At 39.8% G+C, this 24,094-nt stretch overlaps 1 protein-coding gene across 1 annotated transcript; it reads right to left on the bottom strand.

Annotated features, from left to right (window-relative positions):
- Positions 1–12,099: 12,099 nt before the first annotated feature.
- Positions 12,100–20,706, bottom strand: LLPH (LLP homolog, long-term synaptic facilitation factor). Its single transcript, XM_045829722.1, has 3 exons — positions 20,636–20,706; positions 18,904–19,115; positions 12,100–12,734 (listed from the first exon to the last, which is right to left on the bottom strand). The coding sequence occupies exons 2-3, from the start codon at positions 19,106–19,108 to the stop codon at positions 12,556–12,558; spliced, it is 384 nt and encodes a 127-aa protein (XP_045685678.1). The 5' UTR covers positions 19,109–19,115; positions 20,636–20,706; the 3' UTR covers positions 12,100–12,555.
- Between the last annotated feature and the right edge of the window lie 3,388 nt (positions 20,707–24,094).

Below are 24,094 nucleotides of genomic sequence, written 5' to 3'. Positions count from 1 at the left end.
CAGAATTGCAGATACAGACTATTGAGGTTATGAAAAAAACCTGTGAAATTAAATACAATACAACGTTAAGATCACATTTGTCCTTGGTAAATCTCAGGGAGTCGAGATACTAGAATCAGCACTAAGATAGTTTACTACATAAACCGGCAAACTAGCATAGGCCCAGAGCAGAAGACAAGATTCGGCACGGAAAACCTTCAATCTCTGCCCCTGAAAGTTGTTTTCTATCTGCAGGGCTAATATAAACTGATCATTTGTATTGTAGCTCAAGATCAGTATTGAATGTATCCTAATTAGAATGTCTGTGGTTATAAGGGGAGATGACTATTTCAAACATCCTATTGTCCAGGAAAAGAAAAAAGGAGGCACTTTGGAAAGCTGGAATCAATAGACTAACCAATTTGTTAGGTAGTAAACTCTAGCGAGCCTACTATCTGCATGACAGTGTGTTGGATGTTGCTGGAAGGAACAGAGAGTAAAAGGAAACATTTAAAGGAGTGCCAAATATGCGTCAGATCCTTTAAGAAATGTATGGTTTTTATCTGGATATACCAAAGCATAGAATGGTCTCCCAGGAGAAACGTAAAATAAAGTGCCAAAGACATGAGCTATAAAACCCCCCAAATACTGAAGTTAAATCTCCAAATAAAATAATAGGTGTCACAAGTCAGCATAAGTACAGCATTGAGGGACTCTGTGTATCTCCCACCACCAACTCTCCAAATGAGAAAAAGCTATTTTTAGCAGTTAAAAAGCACTGGGGGGAAAACCCACAAGAAATCAGCTACCAAAAAAATGTGAAACTTACAAGATGATTATAAATTGTTAACCAAGACTATTTTTAAAATCATACATTTTTTTGCAAAAAGGATAAAAATCTCACTGTCACATTCATATCGTCTGTGAATTCTCCCTCTGCTCTTTGCCCACCGCTTCCCCAGTGTTTTTGTCACTTAACATATGACTTCAAGGCAGGCAAGGGGCACTAACAAAGGGATCCCAAGAAGGGAAGTTCATCTGAGAAGGGAGGACTTGGATCCAGAGCCAGCATTGTGGACCTCAACGTACTCTCTGAACAGCCCAAACCATCTACTGATAGATAAACGAAATGCAATATATCTATACAGAAGAATATTATTCAGCCATTAAAATGAATAAAATTCTGACACACGCTACAACCTGGAGGAACCTTGAAGACATGCTCAGTGAAAGAGGCCAGACACAGAACCAATATTGTCCGATTCCACTGTTGTGAGGGGTGCTTATATAGACAAGTTCACAGAGACAGAAAGTAGAACAGTGGTTGCTGGGGGCTGCAGGGAACAGGGAATGCAGAGTCACTGCTTAGGGGGTACAGAGTTCCTGGGTGAAAAAGTTGGAAGTGGACAGCGGTAGGTGATGGCAGCACAAGATTGTGGATGCACTTAATGCCACTAAACTGTGCCCATAACAATGGTTAAGATGTTAAATTTTATGTTATGTATATTTTACCATAACAAAAAATACCAAAAAGAGAGATTCTTAATATTCTTAGGGGCAAAGCCGGTAGAAGTCGAGACTGGAAGTCCACAGGGGAGAGATTAGGGAGTGTGGTAGAGCGGGTTTGCTGAAGGCAGATGTCCTCCTGAGGTCAGTCAGGTGACCGTGCATAAAACGTCAGGGAGTAGGGATTACTGTGAGAGCTCAGAAGTCCTGATCCACCTTAAGGCAATAATACTTCAATCAGAAAGCAAAGCAAACACTGTACAAAGTATCTTCAGGGAGAGGGCACCAATTTTTCACTCCTCACAGCAGCCATCAAAGCAATGTTAACCTACAACAAAATGCTTATTTGGGGGCTTCTACTTGTAAGCCTATCTTACCAGAAACTGAAAGTGGAACTTGTGGACTAAGATAAGAAGATGTGTAACAACAAAACAACCACCCTTTACAGTGAGCTACCATGAGCTAGGTAGGCACTGAAAGTGTTTTACTTGTGCTTTCTTATTTAATCCTCGCGACCACCTATGAGGTAACAACTTCAGTCATCCTCATGTTATAGGTGCAGAAACGGAGGTGCAGAGAGGTTAAGTCTCTCTCTGGGAGGTAAGTGGAAGAGCCATCTGGTTCCAGTCTAGAATCCCTGCCCTCAAGGCATAAGAAAAGGTAAGCACCAATGATCCCCAAACTGGAAACCTTTCAAACACAGAGGGTTAAAGAGACATATTATTTAAAGCCACGAGAGTGAACCAAGTTGGCAAAGGTAAGCATATACCAAAAGGAGACGATGGGGTCAGGGGCTCATCTCGTATCCATATTTCAGCGGAAAGTGAAGGAAGGAAATGTAATGGAGACGGAGGAATTGTCAGAGATGGAAAAAAAACATCAAGAGTATTAATAACACCAAGTTAGAGGAAGAGAAGTTTTCAAGAATTTCAGTGACATCGAATGCTATGAAGAAAGGACTGAGACTAGGCTTGTACTGTTGGGTTAGCGTGCAATAATAAACTACCCATAAACCTGGTAGCTTTAGAAACACAAAGTCTAATTCTTGCTCAACATGCCTGTCCATCCCTGGTTGGTCAGGGATCTTCTCCACACTGATGTTCTTTCTGCAGAATCCTGGCTCACAGAGCAGCCCTGCAGCACTGCCCTTCACCATGGCAGAGAGGATGGGAGAGTGGCTGACTAAGGCCTAGCCCTTAAAAGATTTCATACTTAAGTACACATGTCACTTCACATCACATTGGCCAACATCAGTCATGCGGCCACATCCAAATAAAGGGGTGGGGAAGTGAAATCCTCCCATGAGCCTAAAGGGAATCAAATATGTGATGGGCAGCACTGATAACAACCACACTTTGAGTAGTTGCAATAGCAATACACCCCTAATATTTAGACAGTGCTCCACAGACTAAAAACATTTTTACATATATCATCTCACAGGAGCCCCACAAAGCAAGGTCTGTTTTATTACTTCCATGTTAAAGCTTTGGGAACAGGCTCAAAGAAATTAAGCTACTTGCCCAAGGTTACATACCACTAAGTGGCAGGGTGGGGATTTGAACTCTGGTTTCATGACAGTCCATCCAGGGCTGTTTCCTCGATGCCTCCAGGCAGGCAGATGGGGACCGATGCCAGATTGCTGTGGCTGAGCAATCAGTTGGAAGTGAAGAACTGGAAGAGTGTACACTAAGAAGCTTAGATTTGATCTTGCAGCCATGGGAAGTTCCCCAGCTGGAGAGTGACATATCGGAGGGGATGTTGTAAAAGGCTTAATTTACAGCCCTTCAAGTGTGCCCCAGACAGGCATCAAGGCAGCCACACACTCCTGGAAGGATTAATAGTTTCAGCCTTTTGGGAAAGCGGTTTGGCAATATGGATCAAGAGTGTTTTAAAGAAAAGTTCATACTCTTCTGGAATTCTTCTACAAGAATATAACCAGATAAGGATTTACATGTATGGTCATTAATATCACAAGAAAATATTTTAATAGCAAAAATACTGGAAAAAAGTTTAAATGTCCAAAAATGGGCAAATAAGAAAATTTATAGTTTACCCACAAGACAAAATAAGTGGGAACTTATCAAACAACACTTTCAAAGAATTTTCAGAGGCATGGGAAAAATCTTCATGATACAAAACTATGAAAAAAAGGATCTAAAATGATACAGTGTTAAGACAATCATGAAAATATACATACATGTACATAATCTCTGGTGGTTGAATTGGGAATGATTGCATTTCATTTAAACTTTCCTAGATTTGCTACTTTTCTACTGAATCCATGTGTTACTTTTATAAAAAAAAAGTCACAGAAACAAAAAGAAATGGACAACTACACAGGTGAATTAGAGCCAAAAAAAAGAAAAAGCAATCCAGGGAAAGGGGGTTTGTTGTTTTGTTTGAGTTAAAAGATGTCATACCACTTATGAGGCAAAGGGGCACAGCTACCAGTGGAAAAGATCTGGCTATTAACCACAGCAGAAACAGATCTGAAGAAAAGACCACCAGTCATACACAATCATTTCATTTAGCAGCCCTTGTTTTTACAGAAAGAAAAAGAATAGAATGAATCCTGACATTAGGCAGAATGTTACTGTTTGTGTGACTAGTTGTCACTGCATTATGGTTTAGAGAGAGATTGGTCTGAGAGTAGAGACCTAGACTCTTGGGTTCCGTTATGAACTCCTAATATCTGGCAAAAATTGGGACCTCAATTTCCTCATTTGTTAAAAAACACAGGGTTAAAATAGGTGATCTCTAAAACATGTTTCAGCCTTAAATCCTATACTATTTTTGTCCGTATTAATTTCATGTTAATGAAACCAACCTGTAAGTGTATTTGGGTAAAACATTTTCAGCTAGACCACCCACCAAATCAAACTAAATTGGAATGCTTTCATATGTGCCAGTATTCTAGGTGCCATATTAAATTAAAACAGAGTCCTTTCCTCAGCATCTAACATTTCCAAAAATGGTTCATAGACTTAAAGGGAAAGTTAGCTATGAGACTTTTGAAAAGCTTTACAATGGAATGATTGGGCGGGGGAGGGGGTGGGGGGGATGGGGGGGGCGTCCAAGGACTAAAAGAAGCTCAGTTAGAGATGGAAGGTGGGGAACACCTCTAACACACACACACACACACACACACACAAGAAAAAGGGTGTCTTTTTCTTTTGGACACAACTGCTTTCAAGCAAGAGATTCAGGGACTGGGCGGTGGGGCTTGCAAATATAAAATGCAACCGAATTTCATTAACTAAGGATGGGAGCATGAAACAGATCCAACTCACCGTAATTTCCAAATAAGAACAAAAGTGTTTATTTATAAGTACAGTAAATATTTAAAGCAGGAAGGAGCCAACTTTTTCTGAAAAGGCCAAACAGTAGATATTTTAGGCTTTGCAGGCCAGAGAAGGGTCTCTTGTCATAACTACTGTGATTTTGTGGCACAAAAGCAGCCATGAACAAGTGGGCATGACTCTCTACCAATAAAACTTTATTTACAAAAACAGATGACCAGCCCCTCTGCCTGTCCCTGTTGTAAAGCATAATTTTTATTCAGGCACCCAGTTAATGTTAGGAGATGAGGGTGAAAAGGAAGAGAAAGGAAAACATAATGAGTAGAAAGACTGAGATAAAAAGGAAGAGCCAAGTAGGGACATAGGAAAAGAATGCAAGAAGGGAAGTGATTTGAGACCAAGGGAAAAAATTAAAGTAATGCTCACACAGAAGAATGGGGGAGGGAGAGGGAAATACAGAGGAAGAAAGACAAAGTGATGAAGAGAAACAGCATAAAAGCAAGAAATCTATTTCTACTCTTGTTCACGAATCACAAAGAAAAATGTGGGTGTGTTGTATAAACAAAATCCACTTACAACTAAATATGGTGGGATTTTCCCCCCTACAAAGTAAATTAAAAATGTTTGACTCACAGTTTTAAGTTTTTATTTGAAAATTTTTTAAAGTAATATGCAAGAAAAACAGACTAGAGAAGAAAGACTGAAAGTAAAGGGATGCAAAGAAAAGGGAAATTCACTAGAGTGTCCCAAATGGGGACCAGGGCAGGGCAGTGACAGGCAGGAGGGAAGAAGAAGGTGTCAACCTTCCTTGTCCTTTCAGTTTCTGCCCTCTGGAATTCGAAGTGCCACGTGTGACCTACAACCCTGTGGTCTCACTGGAGATTTCCTGGTCAAAATATTCAGCTGGCACGTGCCCAGCAGTAACATGGCCATCCCTGTTCCCCAGCCTTGCAACCTATCCCAAGTCCAAGTGGCCTCAGCCTACCATTTGCTTCTCCAGAAACTGCACAATATCAAATTCCTCCCTGGCACTGTGAGCTCAGTGTGTATACCAGTCTTTAATGACAAGGGTGGAAAATTAACCATGGGTCAATTTCCTCATCCATTGGTCACACCTTAGCATTTCCTTTCAATTAAGAATTACACCAAGAGGACCTCTAGACCTATGGGGTCCTCTGCCACTTTAGTTTTAACAACTAAAGTATGCTCTTCAGTTCTGACCTTTTAAACCTTGTAACTTGAGATGTGAGTGTGAGAAAAGAGCATATAGGATTTATTACCATCAGGCAGAATTAAATTTTAACATCTTAATTATGTGGGAATCTCCCAATCCCCACCCCCTTCCACTTCTTCCTGTTTTTCTTTAATCTTTATTGTATTTTTTCCATTACCATTTAGTCCCCTTACACCCCCCCTCCCTGCAGCAATCACCACACTGTTGTCCACGTCCATGAGTTCCTTTTCATTTTTGCTCAATAGCACTCTCTCTCCTCCAGAGATAATTCAACAGCCTCTTTTCAACCTATACCTGGCTTTAAATAACACTCACATGCAGGAAGTTCTTCTTTACATTTAACCCAAATCCCTTCTGCTACAGTTAAAACCCATTTCCTCAGTGGAGATTTGGAACAGCTGGTTCCCATTCTCTTTATGGCAACTCTTCTTAAAGATTCATAGGCTTAGAAAGGTCGTCCATACCAACTTCACCTATAGCTTCCTTTTCTTAAGTATTTTCCAAGAATATTTTCCTATACAGTTATCAATAACCAATTGCCTAGTCTGTGGAGAGTTGACTCATTGAGCAAATTTCTACAGCTGAGGAAAAACAATAGCCCCTATCCAATTACTCAAGGGATTACCTGAATTATTAAATACCTGTGCTTTTTCTAAAACACTTAGTTGGAAGTTTGGGACAGAACAAAAACTGAAACAAGAGCACAATGCTTGCTTATGTCTGAACAGGGAAGCATGTGGGAATGGCCAATCTTTGGCCAACTGCCTACAGCTCTGCTCAGGCACACCACCTCTCTATGTGAGCACAGTGAGGTATTTTAGAATTTTGACAAATAGCACCCAATGTTCGTCTCTCTCTCAAATTTGTAATTGTCTTCTCCCCATCACATATCTCAAACTGTTTCTTCTCTAAAGCATTAAAAAAAAAATCCTGGAGCAATACAAAAGATATTCAGCTGACTTTTAGGAGCAAACAACATATGTTCTCAAACATCTGTGCTTTTCCCAAGCTATTTTTTTCCCCATTATTGTCAAGAGAAAAGAAGTTTAGTGGAATGTTTCTCCACAGAGGCACAAGTCTATAATACTCCCTGTTGATTACATATGAGACACAAAATATTAGTTTATTAAAAGCAGCTTCAACCACTGCTGTACAAAGCAGTTCTCCGATGGAATAGATTTATGAAGTAACAGCTGAAAGGTATGCAGATCACAAGATACATGACAAATGTACTTTATTACATGGATCAGAAATACCATATGTACTAGCAGTTACCCAACTAAGACTATTTAAAGGTTTTGCTGATATTGAAAACTATAAAGACACAATGTGAGAATGCGAAAGTGTTTCATAAGATAGTGCAATGACAAGATAAGTCATCGCTTTAGGAAATTAAATACATTCTGCATATTATAAGCTTAGTGTATTATAAAACTATGCCATTCTTTAAATCAAAATGCAGGGGACTTTACCCCATTCATTGTTTAAAGCAGATGTTTATAACGTTTTTCCAAAGTTTAAAGTGGAACTTAGTGGAATGAATACCAGACTTAACATTAACAAATTTAAGAAAGTTTCAAATTTTGTTATTTCCACAAAAAGATACTAAAGTCTGCAATCATGTTGTGCCAAAAGACTATACAGAGAGAGCAAAGCAAGTACAATACATGTCAGATGTGACAACTTCCTGCAAGGCATTTCTTGACTGGAAAGGACCTTTGCAGCTTTCAATCCAAACTCCATGTACAGTAGTCTCCCCTTATCTGAGGTTTCACTTTCTTCAGTTTAGTTACCTGTGGTTAACTGTGGTTTGAAAATATTAAATGGAAAATTCCAGAAATAAACAATTCACGCCATTCTGAGTAGTGCGATGAAACCTGAGCCGTCCAGCCTCTATCCTGCCAGAAACAGGAATCTCCCTTTGTCTTGGGCATCCACACCGTACACACAGTCCAGGAAGATATTTTGAGAGAGACCACATCCACATAACTTATTACAGTATATACTTGAGCCTTGAACAATGCAGAGGTTAGGGGCACCAACCCCACCTCCCACACAGTAGAAAAACATTGTATAACTTTGACTGTCCAAAACCTTAAGTACAGTTGTTCTTTGGCATCTGTGGGGAATGGTTCCATGACTCCCCCTCCCCCTGCAACCCCGCAAATCTGCAATGCAGGACTCCTTTATATGGAATGGTGTAGAACAGCACATTCAGTTGGCCCTCTACATCCCTGGATTGCCAACTGCAGATCAAAAACAGTTTCCAATCTGTGGTTGGTTGAATCTGCAAATGCAAAACCCAGGGACAAGGAGGGCTGACTGTGTATTTATTGGAAAAAACCTGCCTGTAAGTGGACCCCCACAGGTTAGACCTGTGTTGTCCAAGGGTCAGCTGTATTGTTACAAAGTTTCTACTTTGTTATTAGTTGTTGTTAATCTCTTACTGTGCTTAATGTATAAATTAAATTTACCATAGTTTAAGCATGTGCAGGGAAAAGCATAGTATATATAGGGATCACTGCTATTTGCAGTTTCAGGTACCCACTAGGGATCTTGGACTGCATCCCCTGCAGGTAAGTGGGTATTGCTGTACAATATCTGAATCCATTCTGCTACCTTCCAACCAGGTGGCTCTCCAGCCATAGCTGAACAGGGCAGTGCTCCTAAGGCTGCCTGTTCCACCTCCCAACATCTTGGTTAAGTTCTTCCTTAGGGTGAATCAGTCTCTGAAGCTCCCCATCACACACATTCATTCGGTCTACACTCTGGAGCAGTCGTGCTCACTAGTGAATGGTCGCATGAATTTGGGCAATTTACTTATCTCTTCAAAACTGTTTCCTCATCTGAAAAGAGGGATAGATAATAAGAGTATTGATTCCACAGTACTGGTTTTTTTTTTTTATTTTAATTGTTGTTCAAGTAGTTTTCTGTTTTACTCCCTTCCCAGCCAACCCTCCCAGCCCTCCCCACCTCCCTCCCATTTCCACTCCCCCCTAGTTTTTGTCCATGTGTCTTTTATACTTGTTCCTGTCCACAGTACTGTTTTAAGGGTTAAATGAAATAACGTAGGTGAAATGTTTAACACAGTATGCTTTCTCTAAATGTTGGTTATTATTATTAATCTACCAAATGAGTCTTATGTCATCACATTCTGTTTTTCTCCTGCTCTAAAATAGGTGGAGAAGACCCTTGGCATTCAACTGTGGAAAATTTTGGGTCTCTTGTAGGCAGACACAAATCTGGCCCCAGCTTTCCTGCTGCATGACAGGGCCCTGAGAACAGCAGGGGGCGCTGACCTGGTGTGAGTACTTAACAGTTCCCACTCCCCTCCGACAGTTCCTTGTAAAACTGGTATGCATCTGCTGCAATGGTATTTTTATAGGCTGGCAAATACAGGGGAACAGAATTCCATTTTATGCCTAACATGATGCCAGGTGGCATCAAAAGTCAGTCACTTAAATAGTAAGCTTAGTCAACAGTCCAAACATCTGCATCTCAGTAGAAGTATTTATAAATTTGGCAATTCCTTGAAGTCTCTTTACATTTCTCCCATTTATCTTACTTTGTGGCTACCACTTCACTAGTCTAAACCACATACTACCCCTTGCCATCATTATCCAGTCCATTTCGGATATTTAAATCAAGTCATTGTTAGCCAGTTTTTTTCTTCTCCAACTCCTAAAAATCATATCCCTGCTAAGACTCAAATTTTGAAAACATCCAAACTCTCTAATAAGTGAATATATTCTGCTACACATTTATGCTAGACAGCATGTGAACTAGTGGGAGAAAAAGGAACCTACATCAATGTGACATTTGAAAACAAAAAAAGAAGGGATCAAAATCATTATCTTATTCTACGTTAGAGTTTCAACTGCAGTTCCAATTTCTTCTCTGATTAGTAGCTTGGGCACTACTAATCTTGGACTTCACCTTTGGGGTTGGGTCAGCCCGTTCTAGGGGAGTGCTACCTCGGGAACTACAGTCCTGTTTAGCCCCAGAGATTTGAGAAGGGGTCTATAAATCACTTCTCTGCTAAAATATGCTATCTGATCCTAAGCTTGCATCATGGATTGAATCAATATAGGTATTCTTTCCTAAAACTACCTTTCTTTCTTAGCAAGTTTGCACCTTCTTTAGAGGCAGGATAGCATTGTAAGATTGTAGACTCTTACAATCCGGAGCCTGTCTGTATTTGAGTCCCACCTCTTCCAGTTTTAACTGTATGGACTGTGTGCCTCAGTTTCCCCATGTGTAACAGAGATAATATTAAGTAGCCAACTCATTGATTGCTGGGTGAGTTAATAACTTTAACTGAACAGTTTAGGATTAAATAACTTACACTAAGGCCTGACATATGAAGCAACTGATAAAATGAAGGCAATTTTAATTATCCTTAAATATTTTAATTTCTTAAAAAACAAACATAAAATGTTACATTCTATTCAGACTGTGATTTAGCCCACTCAGTCTAATTCCAAAAATGATTTGGCGCTTAGCTTGAGCTCCATCTGCTGGTTCTACAGCAATTCCCTGGAAACCATGAGTCAAATAGAATGATTAACTTTCAAAAAAAGAAACTTTTACTCACTTAAAAGATAAAAGGACGTTGCTATACTTCTTAATTTATAATCTTTAGCAATAAAGCAGCAACAGTGATCTTACCCCTGCACCCAATTTTGAATGCCCGTCTAAATGCCCTCCTTTGGAGGGGAATCTGGCCAGAAGTGCAGCCCACCAACTCGGAGCAAGGCAATTGCCAGAGGCTCCAGGACACTTAGAACATATTTCCCAAGTCAGCTTTTTGATAGTGGTGTTCTGATTTTCAATTTTGTTAAGTTAAATCCTGGCTGGACAAACTTTACAACTGGACACATTTAAGTGAACATACCTACATCATTACGAGGCCCTGGATGAAAGCTCAAAGCAACGACCATTGGAGTCCAGTTAGAGGTTTTCCGCAACAGAAAACATGTACATATCCTGGGCAGTGGCCTCTGACCTTAACTAAGGAAAATCCAGTTAAAAAATACTTGACAATGTTGCCAAAATATAAACAAACATTCAGCATGTAACATCGCTGATATAGACAATTCCCAATAGGGAAAAAAAGGTAAATAATTTAGTTAGTATACTTAGGCTTAGTGCCTAAATTAGATAACGTTAGCAACTTGACTTCATAAACATTACTTATTTTTTCCTCAGAAACTCCATTTATTGTTCATAACTATACTAAGAGGCAAAAAAAAGCCATGAATGACATTTATTTTCCAACTCACATCTACTTACTTCAAGAAAACTGCTTAAAAATTATCCACTAACTTTTCAGTGAACTAACCAGAGTAAACTGAGAAAAGTCTATTATTTAAAATAATTTTTAACATTTTACTGGCATTAAGTTTTATAGATTCAAAACTCCTAAAAGATTTGAGTCAGGTCCTATTTGTCTGTAAATTGTGTCCCAGCCTAGCAGTTTGGCACAAAATTTGTGTCCTGACGACCTTACTGTAACATCTCACTTTAACCTGGTTTTCTTCTGATGTAAACAGCCTCTTCTGAGCCGTTGCCCGTAAGGGCAGACACCTTGTGTGGCTCCTGTGTCCCAGCACCTGGAAAAGTCTCTGGCACCCAGCAGGGACTCAAAATAAATATCTGTTGTTCCAATGAATGTAAAGTGACAGTAAATATGATTACAGTGAAATTTCAGAGGAAATGCGAAGTTTAAAATACTTTACCAATATTTCCAATAGTGTAGTCTATTCCACTTAATTCAAAGTTTCCTTAATCCAATACTAAGTAAACACTGTTTGTACATCTTCAAGTATGTAGCATTTTCCAAAATGATGTGACCATGAAATATATTTTTTTACCAATCTGGGAAAACTGATTTTGAGAAATCTTGCAGGTTAGGTTACATAATATAAAGACTAATAAAAATCAAACCAGGCCCAAGATGTCTAATCTCCTTAAAAGATGGATCATACTAACTTGTGCATGTTAATATTCTATCTAAAGATTTAAAAGAAGAATCTGGTCATTACTACTAGAATACCTTAAGGACAAATGAAAGAAAAGATATTCAAGACCTAAACAAAATACCTTTTATTATAAATTATACAAAATCAAAACTCAAACAAGTACTACTTGTAAGATCCACTGACATTGTATTTTTAAATAACACTATATAGTTTCTTTAAATCTGGGTTAGTATATCATTTATCTTTACTAATACCAAAAACAGCCACAACTACATTAATACTTGATAGAATTTTAATGTCTGATGGTAATCCTTACATACCAAACGGCATCCAATTAAAATATCAATATATATTTCATTCATCAAAGAAAATATTTTATTTAAGTTTCCAAAACAAATTTAAGGAGTTAAATTTAAGTAGTTATGTTGAGTTTGAACTGAAGAAAAAGGCCAGTTACAATATGGAAATGGAGTTTTCATTTGGTAGAAGTTGAAATCAGTGTATACATTCTAATCAAAGATCCGTCCCATGTGCCACGTTTCACGTTTTTAAAAGTCTACCAGGCCAATCCCTTAGCCGCCTTCACTGCTTTTGCTTTTCTTTTCCCCTTCCCTTTTTCTCGCTTTGCCTTCAGCCTTTTTCGCTGCCTCTGGTTCATCCATATGGGGTACTGTCCGTGCTGATCTAGAAGGCTCTTTTTGTTTCTCTTAATATCAGTCTCCATTTTCATGTCATCTGAATTTTTTTAAAAAAAGGAAAAACTATTAATACTCCTGAATGAAAAAACCACCCTGTAAAAAAGCATATTAATGCAACAAGAATATCAGAAATGAAAGTGGCCTGAAACTACAAAAGAAAAAAATCTCTTATTTGTGTATAGCACTTTGACTACACATTGAAAACCCCTGGCACAACCAAGATTGGAACAACAATTTAGAGGCAGAATAACACCCAGAACTGACAGAAAATTTATCTGAATGGAAGTCAGACAGCCAAGAAGTTGAAGTAGACCTGTTCATCCAGACCAGTAGGAGGGGCGGAGACAAACAGTCGGGTGCTCGGGGTGCGGCGCACAGAACAGGGAGAATTGGGCACATAAGGCAACCGGGAGCGCATAAGGCATCTGGGGCGCGCAAGATCGCAGCAGGTAGACGCTGAGTACACAAGCAGCAGCCAGCAGACCCAGTGAGGCGGCGATTGTGGAGCAGGGCAGAGCGTGCAACCCAGGATCCCAGGGAAGGGACTGAGGTCCCATGGAGAACGGAGCTACCACCATTGTTCCCTCTCGACCCCGCCCTCACATACAATGTCACAATCTAGAGACTGGGGTGCCCAGCCCTGGTGAACACCTAAGGCTCTGCCCCTCACCATAACAGGAACGACCAGTCAAAAAAAAAAAAAAAAAGACAGACAGACAGAGAGAGAGATGGCTCAAACAGAAGCACAAATCAGTGCCCCAGAACTCATCCTTTTGAGTGACCAAGAGATAACTAACCTATCAGATGCACAGTTCAAAACACTGGTGATCAAGAAGCTCACAGAATTGGTTGATTTTGGTCGCAAATTAGATGAACAAATGCAGGTTACTATAAAAGAAGTGAAGGAAAATGCACAGGGAACCAATAGTGATGGGAAGGAAACTGGGACTCAAAACAGTAGCGTGGACCAGAAGGAAGAAAGAAACAACCAAACAGGAAAGAATGGAGAAATAAGAATTCAAAAAAACGAGGAGAAGCTTAGGAACCTCCAGGACATCTTTAAATGTTCCACCATCCAAATTATAGGGATACCAGAAGGGGAAGAAGTAGAGCAACAGATTGAAAACGTATTGGAACAAATAATAAAGGAGAACTTCCCCATTCTGGCAAAGAAAATAGACTTCCAGGAAGTCCAGGAAGCTCAGAGAGTCCCAAAGGAGTTGAACCCAAGAAGAAACACACCAAGGCACAGCATAATTACATTAGCCAAGGTAAAAATGAAGGAGAGAATCCTAGAAGCAGCAAGAGATAAGGGGACAGTAACCTACAAAGGAGTTCCCATCAGACTGTAAGCTGATTTCTCAAAAGAGACCTTACAGGCAAGAAGGGGCTAGAAAGAAGTATTCCAAGCCATGAAAGGCAAGGACCTATATTCCAGACTACTCTATCCAGCAAAGCTTTCATTTAGAATGGAAGGGCAGATAAAGTGCTTCTCAGATAAGGTCAAGTTAAAGGAGTTCATCATCACCAAGCCCTTATTTTATGAAATGTTAAAGGGATTTATCTAAGAAAAGAAGATAAAAAAACATGTATAGTAAAAGGAGAGCAAACTCACAATTATTAACAACCACACCTAAAGCAAAACCAAAAGAAACTAAGCAAACTACTAGAACAGGCACAGAACCACAGAAAGGGAGATCACAAGGAAGGTTAGCAACAGGAGAGTGGGAGGAGGGGAGAGGGGGAATAGGTACAGAGAATAAGTAGCATAGATTGTAGGTTGAAAATAGACAAGGGGAGGGTAAGAATAGTATGAGAAATGTAGAAGCTGAAGAACTTATAAGTATGACACATGGACATGAACTAAAGGGGGGGGGAAGTGGGTGGGAGAGGGTATACAGGGTGGAGGGGAGTGAAGGGGGGAAATGAGACAACTGTAATAGCATAACCAATAAAATATATTTTAAAAAAAGAAAACCCCTTACAACACATTCAATGAAATCACACACATGCTGCTGTGTGTTCCCACAACCATGAAAGACACAAAAAGTATTTGTGAGGAAAGAGACACCATATATTTAGCCACTAAGATACCTTCTAAAGAACACTGTCATGGATGTCCTTCTTTGGAATAATAAAGGTTAAATAGGGACCATTTAAGATGTGTGATTTTTGAGTCACTGCATTAGGGATAAGTACATGGTTCTGAGCAAATGTGAATTATAATTCTTAAATTAAGTGCATTCTTGAGCTAAATAAGATAATTGAGCCAATAAGAAATGTACCCACATTTCTAATGGACAGGCCTTAGAAGTAAATGAGCTAATCAGGAATGAATGTCCACTTCTAATGGCATGAACTTGGAAGAGGTGGAGTAGCAGAAAGTAGAGGCTTTATATGACAGAGATGGATGGAAAATAGAGAAGAACTGGATATATCCTACCACATTTTTCTATCCAGAAAACACAAAGAGATCCAGCTCTCCTACAGACTCAGCTCTACTAACAAGAGACATGGCAGGAAGCTCAGCACAACCATGCTATGACACATCCATCACCAATCTTATTTATTGTGAAGGACATGGCCAGAGTGTCCCTCCCTGGGAACTGACCAGGGTACAGAAGTTCTTCCATGACCTCTACCATCTGACATTATATTATTTCATTTATCTGGTTTATTTCTCTCTCCTCCAAAACAATGTAAATTCCACTAGAATGAAAGCCACTTCTCTGATATTCATCACTGCTTCCACTGTACCTGGAATAGTGGCTGGTATATATTAGCCATTCAATAACTCATTATTGAATGATAATTCTGGATGCTATTCTATGTTCTAGGGATATAGTGGTCCAAATATCCTCCTTGCTCTCATGAGGTTTACGATAGTCTGTTAAGGAGAATAACAAAGCAAACTTTGGCCTGTGGTATGCAGTTTTTAAAAGAGTGGTTCTGTATCTCTCTGCACCAGAATCAGATTAAGTAGGACATGGTAGACTCTGGTAAGCACATGAAAAGACAATGCAGTGTTTTAAGCACAATAATGATAAAATTTGATTTATATTCTAAAAAAGGTCACACTGCTTGATAAGCTGAAATGAATCAGAAGGGAACGAGAACTTAGAAGCAAAAAGGCTATGGTAGTTCAGCCAAGAGATAATGATTAGAGTGAAAGCATAAATGAGAAAAATGGATAGATTTCAGGTGTTTTTTGGAAATACTCAGGATGTGCTAATGGTTTAGATGTCAGAGATAAAGGAAAGAGGGATCAAAGGTAATTACAAGGTTTGTGGCTTAAGAAATTAAGTGGGTAGTTGAAAGAACAGAAGGGAAACATAAATTTGAGGGGAGAGATGAGGAACCATGTTGAAAACAGGTAGATTACTAAATGTGGAGATCCTCCCAACCTCAGTTCCATCCCATTCAGTTCTTGAAATACTCCAAACAGGAGGGCAGCCAGACTACCCCCCAGGCAGGAGATAACAGAAAGGACCTATAGGTTTTGAAAGAGATCTCCCACAACAAAGCTTTCCAGGGCCAATCCAATCATTCTGCAAGTCTAGCAAGTGATAAGCCCTACTTCACACCTGCCACCTCCCCACAAGTTTCCATCCAACAAACATTTCAGTGCATCACTTTTAGATATAAACAAGTACTGATACCAGACATCGGAGAAAAGACTCCAATAAGGAAGAGACAAAAATAAAGGAATGGAAGAAAGAAGGAGAACCCAAAAAGAAACATAAACAACACACAGAAAAGATCAAAATTTGTAAAAGAAACTGTAATTAATACCCTCAGTGATATCAGAGAAGGAATAGATCTATAAAGAATCTCAGACTAGTAAAAAAAAGAAAAAATTTTAGAAATTACAAATATATAAAACCAAGTAACTCTACACAAGAACCAGATAATAAAGTTCAAAAAAATTTCAAAGTATAACAGGAAACAGGAGAGAAAATAAAATTAGAGGACAAATCCAAGAGACTTGGGAATGAATGGGCAACTAGTATGCAGAATATATAACTTTGAAACTACATATATATATATTATTAAATATTAAACATGTTTTGATTAACCCACTGCAATAAAATCAGTTTAAAACTTGCAAAAATAATTACAACTCAACAGCAAAAAGACAAATGATCCAATTAAAAAAGGGGCAAAGAACTTGAATAGATCTTTCTCCAAATACACAAATGACCAACAAGCAATGAAAAGAAGCTCAACATCTTTAGTCAATGGGGGAATGCAAATCAAAACCATGATATACCACTTCACACCTACTGGGATGGGGAAGGAAGGGAGGGAGGGAGGGAGGGAGGAAGGAAGGAAAGAAAGCAAGCCCGCCCACCCTGGCTGGTGTGGATCAGTTGGTTGGAGTGTTATCTCATAACCAAAAGATGTGGGTTCAAATCCCAGTGAGGGTATATGCCTAGGTTGTGGGTTTATTCCCTAGTCCACACACATATGGGAGGCAACCAGTAAATACTTCTCTCGCATTCATGTATCTCTCCCTTCCTCTCCTTCTAAAAGCAATTAAAAAATTGTCCTCAAGTGAGGAGAAAAAATAAATAAAAATTTAAAAAATGGAAAATAATAAGTACTGGCAAGAATGTGAAAGAACTAGAACCTTTGTAGATAGTTGGTAGGAATGTGAAATGGTGTGACTGAGGAAAAAACAGTAACCACAGAAGTATCACATGACCCAGTAATTCCACGCATAATTATATATCCCAAAGAACTAAAAACAGATATACAAACAAAAATTTGTGCAGAAATGTTCATAGTGGCACTATAAAAGAGCCAGAAGGTGGAAGCAACCTAAATGTCCACAAACAAATGAATGGAAAAAATAGAATGTGGTATATACATAAAATGGGCTAAAATTCAGCTTTAAAAAGAAAGTACCGATCCACGGTAGTATATAGATGAACCTCAAAAACATTATATTAAGTGAAAAAAATCAGACACAACGGGTCACATATTATATAGTACCACTTATATGAAATATCCAGAATAGGTAAATCCAAAGGGACCAGAAAGCATATAAGTGTTTGCCAGAGGCTGGGGAAGACAGAAAATAGGGATAGACTGCTTCATGGGTATAAAGTTTCCTTTTAGGATCATGACAATGTCTTGGAAATAGAAGTGACAGTTGAACAACATCAATGTACTAAATGCTTCTCTCTCTCTTTCTCAATGTGACATTCCAGAATATATTTAAGCTGTTGTGAATGACCTAGCAGAAAAGAGATACTGCTAAGTAGGATGCATGAGCACAGCCCAAGAATGGAGAGGATTCAGAACACAGGTGGAGACACTGCCTTTGAGAGAGTATTAATGAAAGAGGGAAAACAGACTACACATTCAAATTTTTATAGACTTGGACAGTGGGAAGGTGAGGGTTTTTCTGTTGATTTTTCCTACTTTTCAAAGTTGAAGTAAAAAGCTTTTTGTAATTTTCATTCATGGGGGTGAGATGTGAAGAAAAAATAAGAAACTATCATTGTGAAGAATGGGAAAGGAAATTTCTAGGATTGGAAGGTTAAGGAATGCTACTTTTTCCCTTAATTATTAGAAACCACATAAATATACTTGTATTTTAAGACCCTAGGTATTGTGAGTACTTAATTTATTTTGCTGTCAAAGTGGTGTATTAACCACGTGAAAACCAGCGAGTCTTTCCCTGTATTGAAACTATTATACTCAGCCTCCAACTTTAGACTATGATTAAAATATAGAGGTCCCTAAAATCTGTCTGTCAAAATCAAATACAAGGAAATGTTGATATTCAGGATAATGATACAAAGGCATAGGACTCTTAGAGAGGGAACTAGTTTTCGCAAGGGGTAAAATGAAGAAAGACCTACTTTTATCCTGCCTAGTCTTTTACTGAGTTGTGTACCTTCGAACGATGGCATCCAGGTTTGTCTACTCCTGAAGCACTGTCTACTTCCGAGACCTTTAGGCTACTGTGTAAGCATCAAAGGCCCACTCTGCATATGAAAACATACCTGTTCACATGAACTGGCTATAAAATAGTTTAACACAAAATCTCTAGTAGCACTATAAGCCTTCAAAGAATCATGTGGGCATGGCAGGAGGTTTGTAAGGAAGCATGTGTGGGAATGAATCAAAGACAAGGAAAAAAAAAAGAAAAAAGTCACAAGAAAGAATTTTTTTTAAAAGGAAGCACATAAACTCACCTTTTTCGTCTTTCACCACACACTGAGTTTTCGCTTCAGAATGTTTTGGCACCACCACAGTTGCTATCTCTTGAACATCTTTCATTAAGACATCAGTGTCTACTTTAAGAATACTCTTTAGTCTGCTAAGTTCCTTTGGAGCATTCTTTTTCCTCTTTTCAGCACGCATCTTCCTTTTCCACTTACTCCGTAAGCTTTTAGCCATGTTTTATCTGGAAAGTCAACAAAGATACATATTCAAAAGCAAGTATTTACTATCAAAAAGGGACAAATGCTTGGAAAACCAGATTAAAAGATATCTCCACCTCCACAAAACACGAACAAACAGAAGGTAAGACTCTTTACTGTTCATAATTTATGATGGTTTAATGTGCAACTTATGTGAGAATCAACATGGCTATACACAGCTGTTAAAGAATTAAGAACACCAGATCAAACTCCCATCAGTCACTAGCTATAAGTGAAGCCAATTCTGAAAGTTTCTGGAGTTTCCATACAAGGTGCAAAAATTTAATTTCCCCCCAAATCCTGATTTCACTCTACAGGACACAACCTAAGTCATCATTATCCACCACCTCAAGTCAATTTAGCTATTTTAAACTTGACTGTTTCCACTCTTGCTTTCTCTCCATCCCTTATTCCCAGCCCCAAATCCTCCACAAGGTGGTGTGAGCTTTTAAAAACCTAGAGCACACGATTGCCTTTCTTTGATGACTTCTCACCTCCTATCAATATATTCAAGATCTACTAAGATATTTGTGAGTTGACCCCCACCCCCACTTTCAACTATCTCACCACATGCTCCATCTCACCCCCAGAACCAATTACATCGGAAAAAAGTCCAATTGGTGACAATGCTAGGAGAGTGGGGATGTGATGAGGGGTGGGAAGGGATTACAGGGATTAAACAGTTTAGAAGGAAACTTTTGATTGATTTATAACTTCATCTTAATTGTGTTGATGGATTTATGGTTGTGACGTGTGTTGTGTCAATTATACATCAATAACGCAATTATATATAAATCATTAAGACATGACTGGGAAGGGGTCGGGGGGAGTCCAAACTATGTCCACTTCAGTAACTTTACATTTGTTTCCCTGTGCCTGACAACTGATCTTTTCAAGCCTTGCTCCTTCGATAGGTCAGAAAGGCCTTCTCAGACCCTGTAAATTCCCCTCCTTTTATTCTCCATGCTGTCATTCTTTTCCTTCCTTTTCAATATGTGCTACAGTCTGAAACTATTTATTTTCTGTCATCTCCGGTTGACTGTGAGATCCACTAGGTCTTTCGCCTTTAGATCTCCCAATACACAGCTCTTTGGATATATACAGCAAAGGCTAAATAAAGATTTGTTGAATTAATGACTATTGAAGTAACATTTCTTTTTGGACGCCAGCAATAACAAACTCACTGTCTTCTTGTGTACAACAACACAAGCCCTGGAAGCGGCGGGATTAGAAGCATTTCGCTAAGCAACCTTCAGGGTAGAGGTTCACCCGAGTGAGAAGACGAAGGGAGAACTTCAGTTCGCAGAGAGCACGGAGAAGCCCAAGGGTAGCCACCAAGGCCATGAGAAACCCTCGCCCTCACGAGAGGCTTGTCTCTGGGTCGGGCTCAAGCTTGTCCAGTGATGGACCAGGTTTCTTTACGACACAAGTTTCTACAAACAAGTTTCTCTACGAGAGGCTAGAATCAGGCGCAAGACCCACGCCCCGCTGGACACCAACTCACCTGAAAAGGATCACCACTCACAGTCCACACTAGCACGACAACCGGAAGTCTCCTCACTTCCGTCTTCCGGCCTGCCACAACTAACCTCTCCCGCCCCCCCCCCCGCGCATTGCATGCCGGGAGCCCTGTGTCCCGGGAAGCCTAGAGGCGGGGTCTCCTGGAGTTCGGCGACGAACGCGCTTCCTGCCTTTGGAGCATGTGCAGATTTTGGAGTCTGGCTCTTCCCAAACCGGTCGCTAAATTGAATTTGAAGAATGCGGAAGAGAATCCCAGCGGAGGTTGGGGGCCAGCCCAGCGGGTTCCCCTGAGGTTTTAACTCTAGGAGTGACTGGCCAGCTGACCCAGCCTGTCAGGTAGGGAGCTCAGAGCCGACCTTTAGCTCACACCTTCACACAAATCTAATGGATTTCCTTAGACCGAGAGGCCGAATTGAGATCGTCTTTATTGCATCCCTTAATTACATTTTCCCATTTTGGGTGATGGTCTCATGAATCTGTGCGTCTGTCAAAACTTAACAAATTGTACACTTTAAGTATGTGCAATTTATTGTTATGTCAGTTATACTTCAAAGAAGAGGTATATATAACCAAAACAAAAAAGCCTTGCCCATCCAAAAGACAAGTTCAAAGGGTAAAATGATCAAACTAATTCGGTTTAACCAATGTTTACCTGGCTAATTAGTAATGTATGCCATAAGGTGCTAAACTTAGGACAGCTGTCTTAGGTGATAGTCACATTGGTCACAAACAACACTAGTGCTTTTAATTATTTTACATATGCTCCTAATATGTAACCACACAGGTCTGTGATGTACTTTTGACTCCAACACTTCTTTGTGATATTGGTAATTAATGTCTCAGAGCCTGGATAATTCTTGTCTCTTGAAAGAACCTAATACAACCTAATTGATCCGTAGGTAGGTGACATGAACTCAGTTCTTCCTAGGGCTTTCTTTTTACATTACAATTCAAACAAAGAACAATACTATTCCTCAGGGATGTTTTTTAGAGACTTACAACATGAAAAATAAGTAAATGTATCATCTTTCATGATGGCCTAGTAAATTCCTGCCTGGTTGCTAATAGAGTTCTTATTAAGACAATTTGTGGGTACCTTTTTTCTGTAAATCCATGTCCTTTTGGGAACTTTGCATCATATGGAAATTAGTAAATTCAGAATGTACTGAATTTTTCTTGACAGCTGAAAAGAGCTATGTATATACATGTATATATGTACATATGTATATAAAAAGCATTCCAGTGTTGCGCGTGGGTCACCGGCTAGCAGTGACCACGGAACGCTGTGGATGGCTCGACGATAAACACGCGAGAAATAACAACATGCACAGAGACAAACTAGTTTCTGTGGGGAAGTAGGGACAGAATGGCCACCCCCCCTAGTGGGGAGCGCGCTGATTTACCGTCCATACCTGCTTTTATTAGGCTCATCCTGCATAATAATTCAGGTAAAGTACAGCACTCATTAGGGGAAGTAGGGAACTATAGAAAACAAAGAACTCTGCCCGTCTATTGAGTTGGGGGTCAAAGAGCTGTAAGGCTGAGGAACAAAATAACTTCCTCCTAAGACCCTTCTCATTCAACTGAGAGCGTTCTAAACAAAGAAGGTTTCACAGTAATTTACATGTTCTTTCTTAGGCCTGATCACCCCGGGAAATCCGCACTTCCCAGTACCGAGCTGCACCACCCTGTCATTGTTTCAGGCTTAGGTGGAGCGCGGGAACTAAGGCCACCGAGAGATAAGGAGATTTTCTTCCGGACGCTGACTCAGGCTTTGTCAAAGCCGAGGAGTGAGGGTCCATCACCCCCTTTTGCTGCAGCCCCCCAAGTCCTTCTTTTGGGGGCCTCCCAAAGTGATTGTGCCTGGCTTGGGTTGTTCCCCCCGTGGGGAATCTTACCCGTCTTTGGCTAACCGACCAAGCTTTTTGGGGTTCAGCAGCAGAAGCAGCATTCCTGCCAGGGAGATAAGCTTTTATCTCCTTGCCGGCTCACGGTTCCAAGGGCGTTCCCTTAGCCTTAGCTAGGCGGGGGTTTCAGCTTCTGATACCAGTCAGGGCGGTTCCCAACATTCCAGAGAGACCTACTTTCTTTAAATACATTAAATTCTTATAGAGCAAGTGAGTTTCTATTTTACAAGTTAACCATATATTAGAACTTAGCCACTTCTTCCAAAAATAAATGTTCACACTGCATTTTAAATTTGAGAAAGCTCACTTTTAACTAATCCAAATTGACTGCTCCTTGCTTAATATACCAGGCCAAGGCTTTTGAATAGACATTTGGCACCAGAAAAGAGAAAAAAAGACTTATGATAATGTCTTGGTGCCATAATTCAGCATTTACTAATGTTTTAAAAAACTGAATTTTAGACTGCATTATTGGAAAAAAACATTTTAACCTAAGTTCCTCAGCAGTTTGTATAAAAGCTGTTCTAACAGAATAAATGGCCTTGGTATATTTAAAAAATCCTTAATTAATTCCCTTTGTCAAACATCTGGGTGTGTGTACTCTGTGATAGGCACTATGCTGGGTATACAAAGATGAAGGAAACCAAACCACAGTCTTCAGGAAACTTTAACCCCTAATGGAGGGACAAGGCTTAAGGACTAAACTGGACATTGCTTCTTGCTCCCTCGCAGAGCTGAATGGAGCCTGTGGGACTGGAAGCACAGTTGGGTACCTGACAAGAAGTAGGCTGCTTCTCCATTTAAATGGAATACTAACACTATGGACACCAGCCAGTGGGGCCCCTGCAGTCAGGGCTCTTCCATGGAAGCCCTGATCTGCATAATCACTGAATAAAAACCAGGAAGACTTCTGGGGTTCAGAGGGTGACTCCATGTTACCCAGGCCCTAGATGATGGGAACTTCAAGACAAAGCTCTACCAAGGGGTGTCCAATTTTTTGGCTTTTCTGGGCCACAATGGAAGAAGGGTTTTCTTAGGTCACACATTAATTACATTGCAAAACGTAATCACAAAAATATCTCATGTTTTAAATAAATTTACATTTTTGTGTTGGGCACATTCACAGCCATCCTGAGCCGCATGCAGCCCCAGGGGCCACAGGTTGGACACTCCTACATGAAAAGAACAAGCGAAAAGAACCTAAATTCCCAGCTACTCCAAAAGGTCCACAGCTGGCTGCTGACACCACTGATGCCCAATGCATCAAGTGGATCAAAGCCAGGCTTGAGAAGAAATGAAGGCAGGTAGACAGGGTCTGCTGCACCTCTTCCCCCAAATTCCACTCAGTGAAAACAGTTCTCCAATACTGCTTTTTCCTAGTTTTCTTCCTATCTCTCTGGCTACCATTTTGTACCTTGCATCAGAGTTGCCTATCATTCTAAGTCCTTCTGATTACACTTTTTTTTTAGTATGTCTGGAGTCTGCATAGTTTCATCTTCACTTGATGTAAAAAACTGAAGTTGCACACACTCTTT

Source organism: Phyllostomus hastatus, unplaced genomic scaffold (assembly GCF_019186645.2).
Source record: "Phyllostomus hastatus isolate PE091 unplaced genomic scaffold, TTU_PhHast_1.1 phas_scaffold_93, whole genome shotgun sequence".
Taxonomy (NCBI): domain Eukaryota; kingdom Metazoa; phylum Chordata; class Mammalia; order Chiroptera; family Phyllostomidae; genus Phyllostomus; species Phyllostomus hastatus.
This window is presented reverse-complemented; position numbering and strand designations above follow the sequence as displayed.

Excerpts from the sequence above, each read along its gene's own strand:
- LLPH (XM_045829722.1), bottom strand. The coding sequence starts at position 19,108 with ATGGCTAAAAGCTTACGGAGTAAGTGGAAAAGGAAGATGCGTGCTGAA. Across the intron at positions 12,735-18,903 it reads TGTGGTGAAAGACGAAAAAG|ATGACATGAAAATGGAGACT; the intron begins GTGAGTTTATGT and ends AAAAAAATTCAG.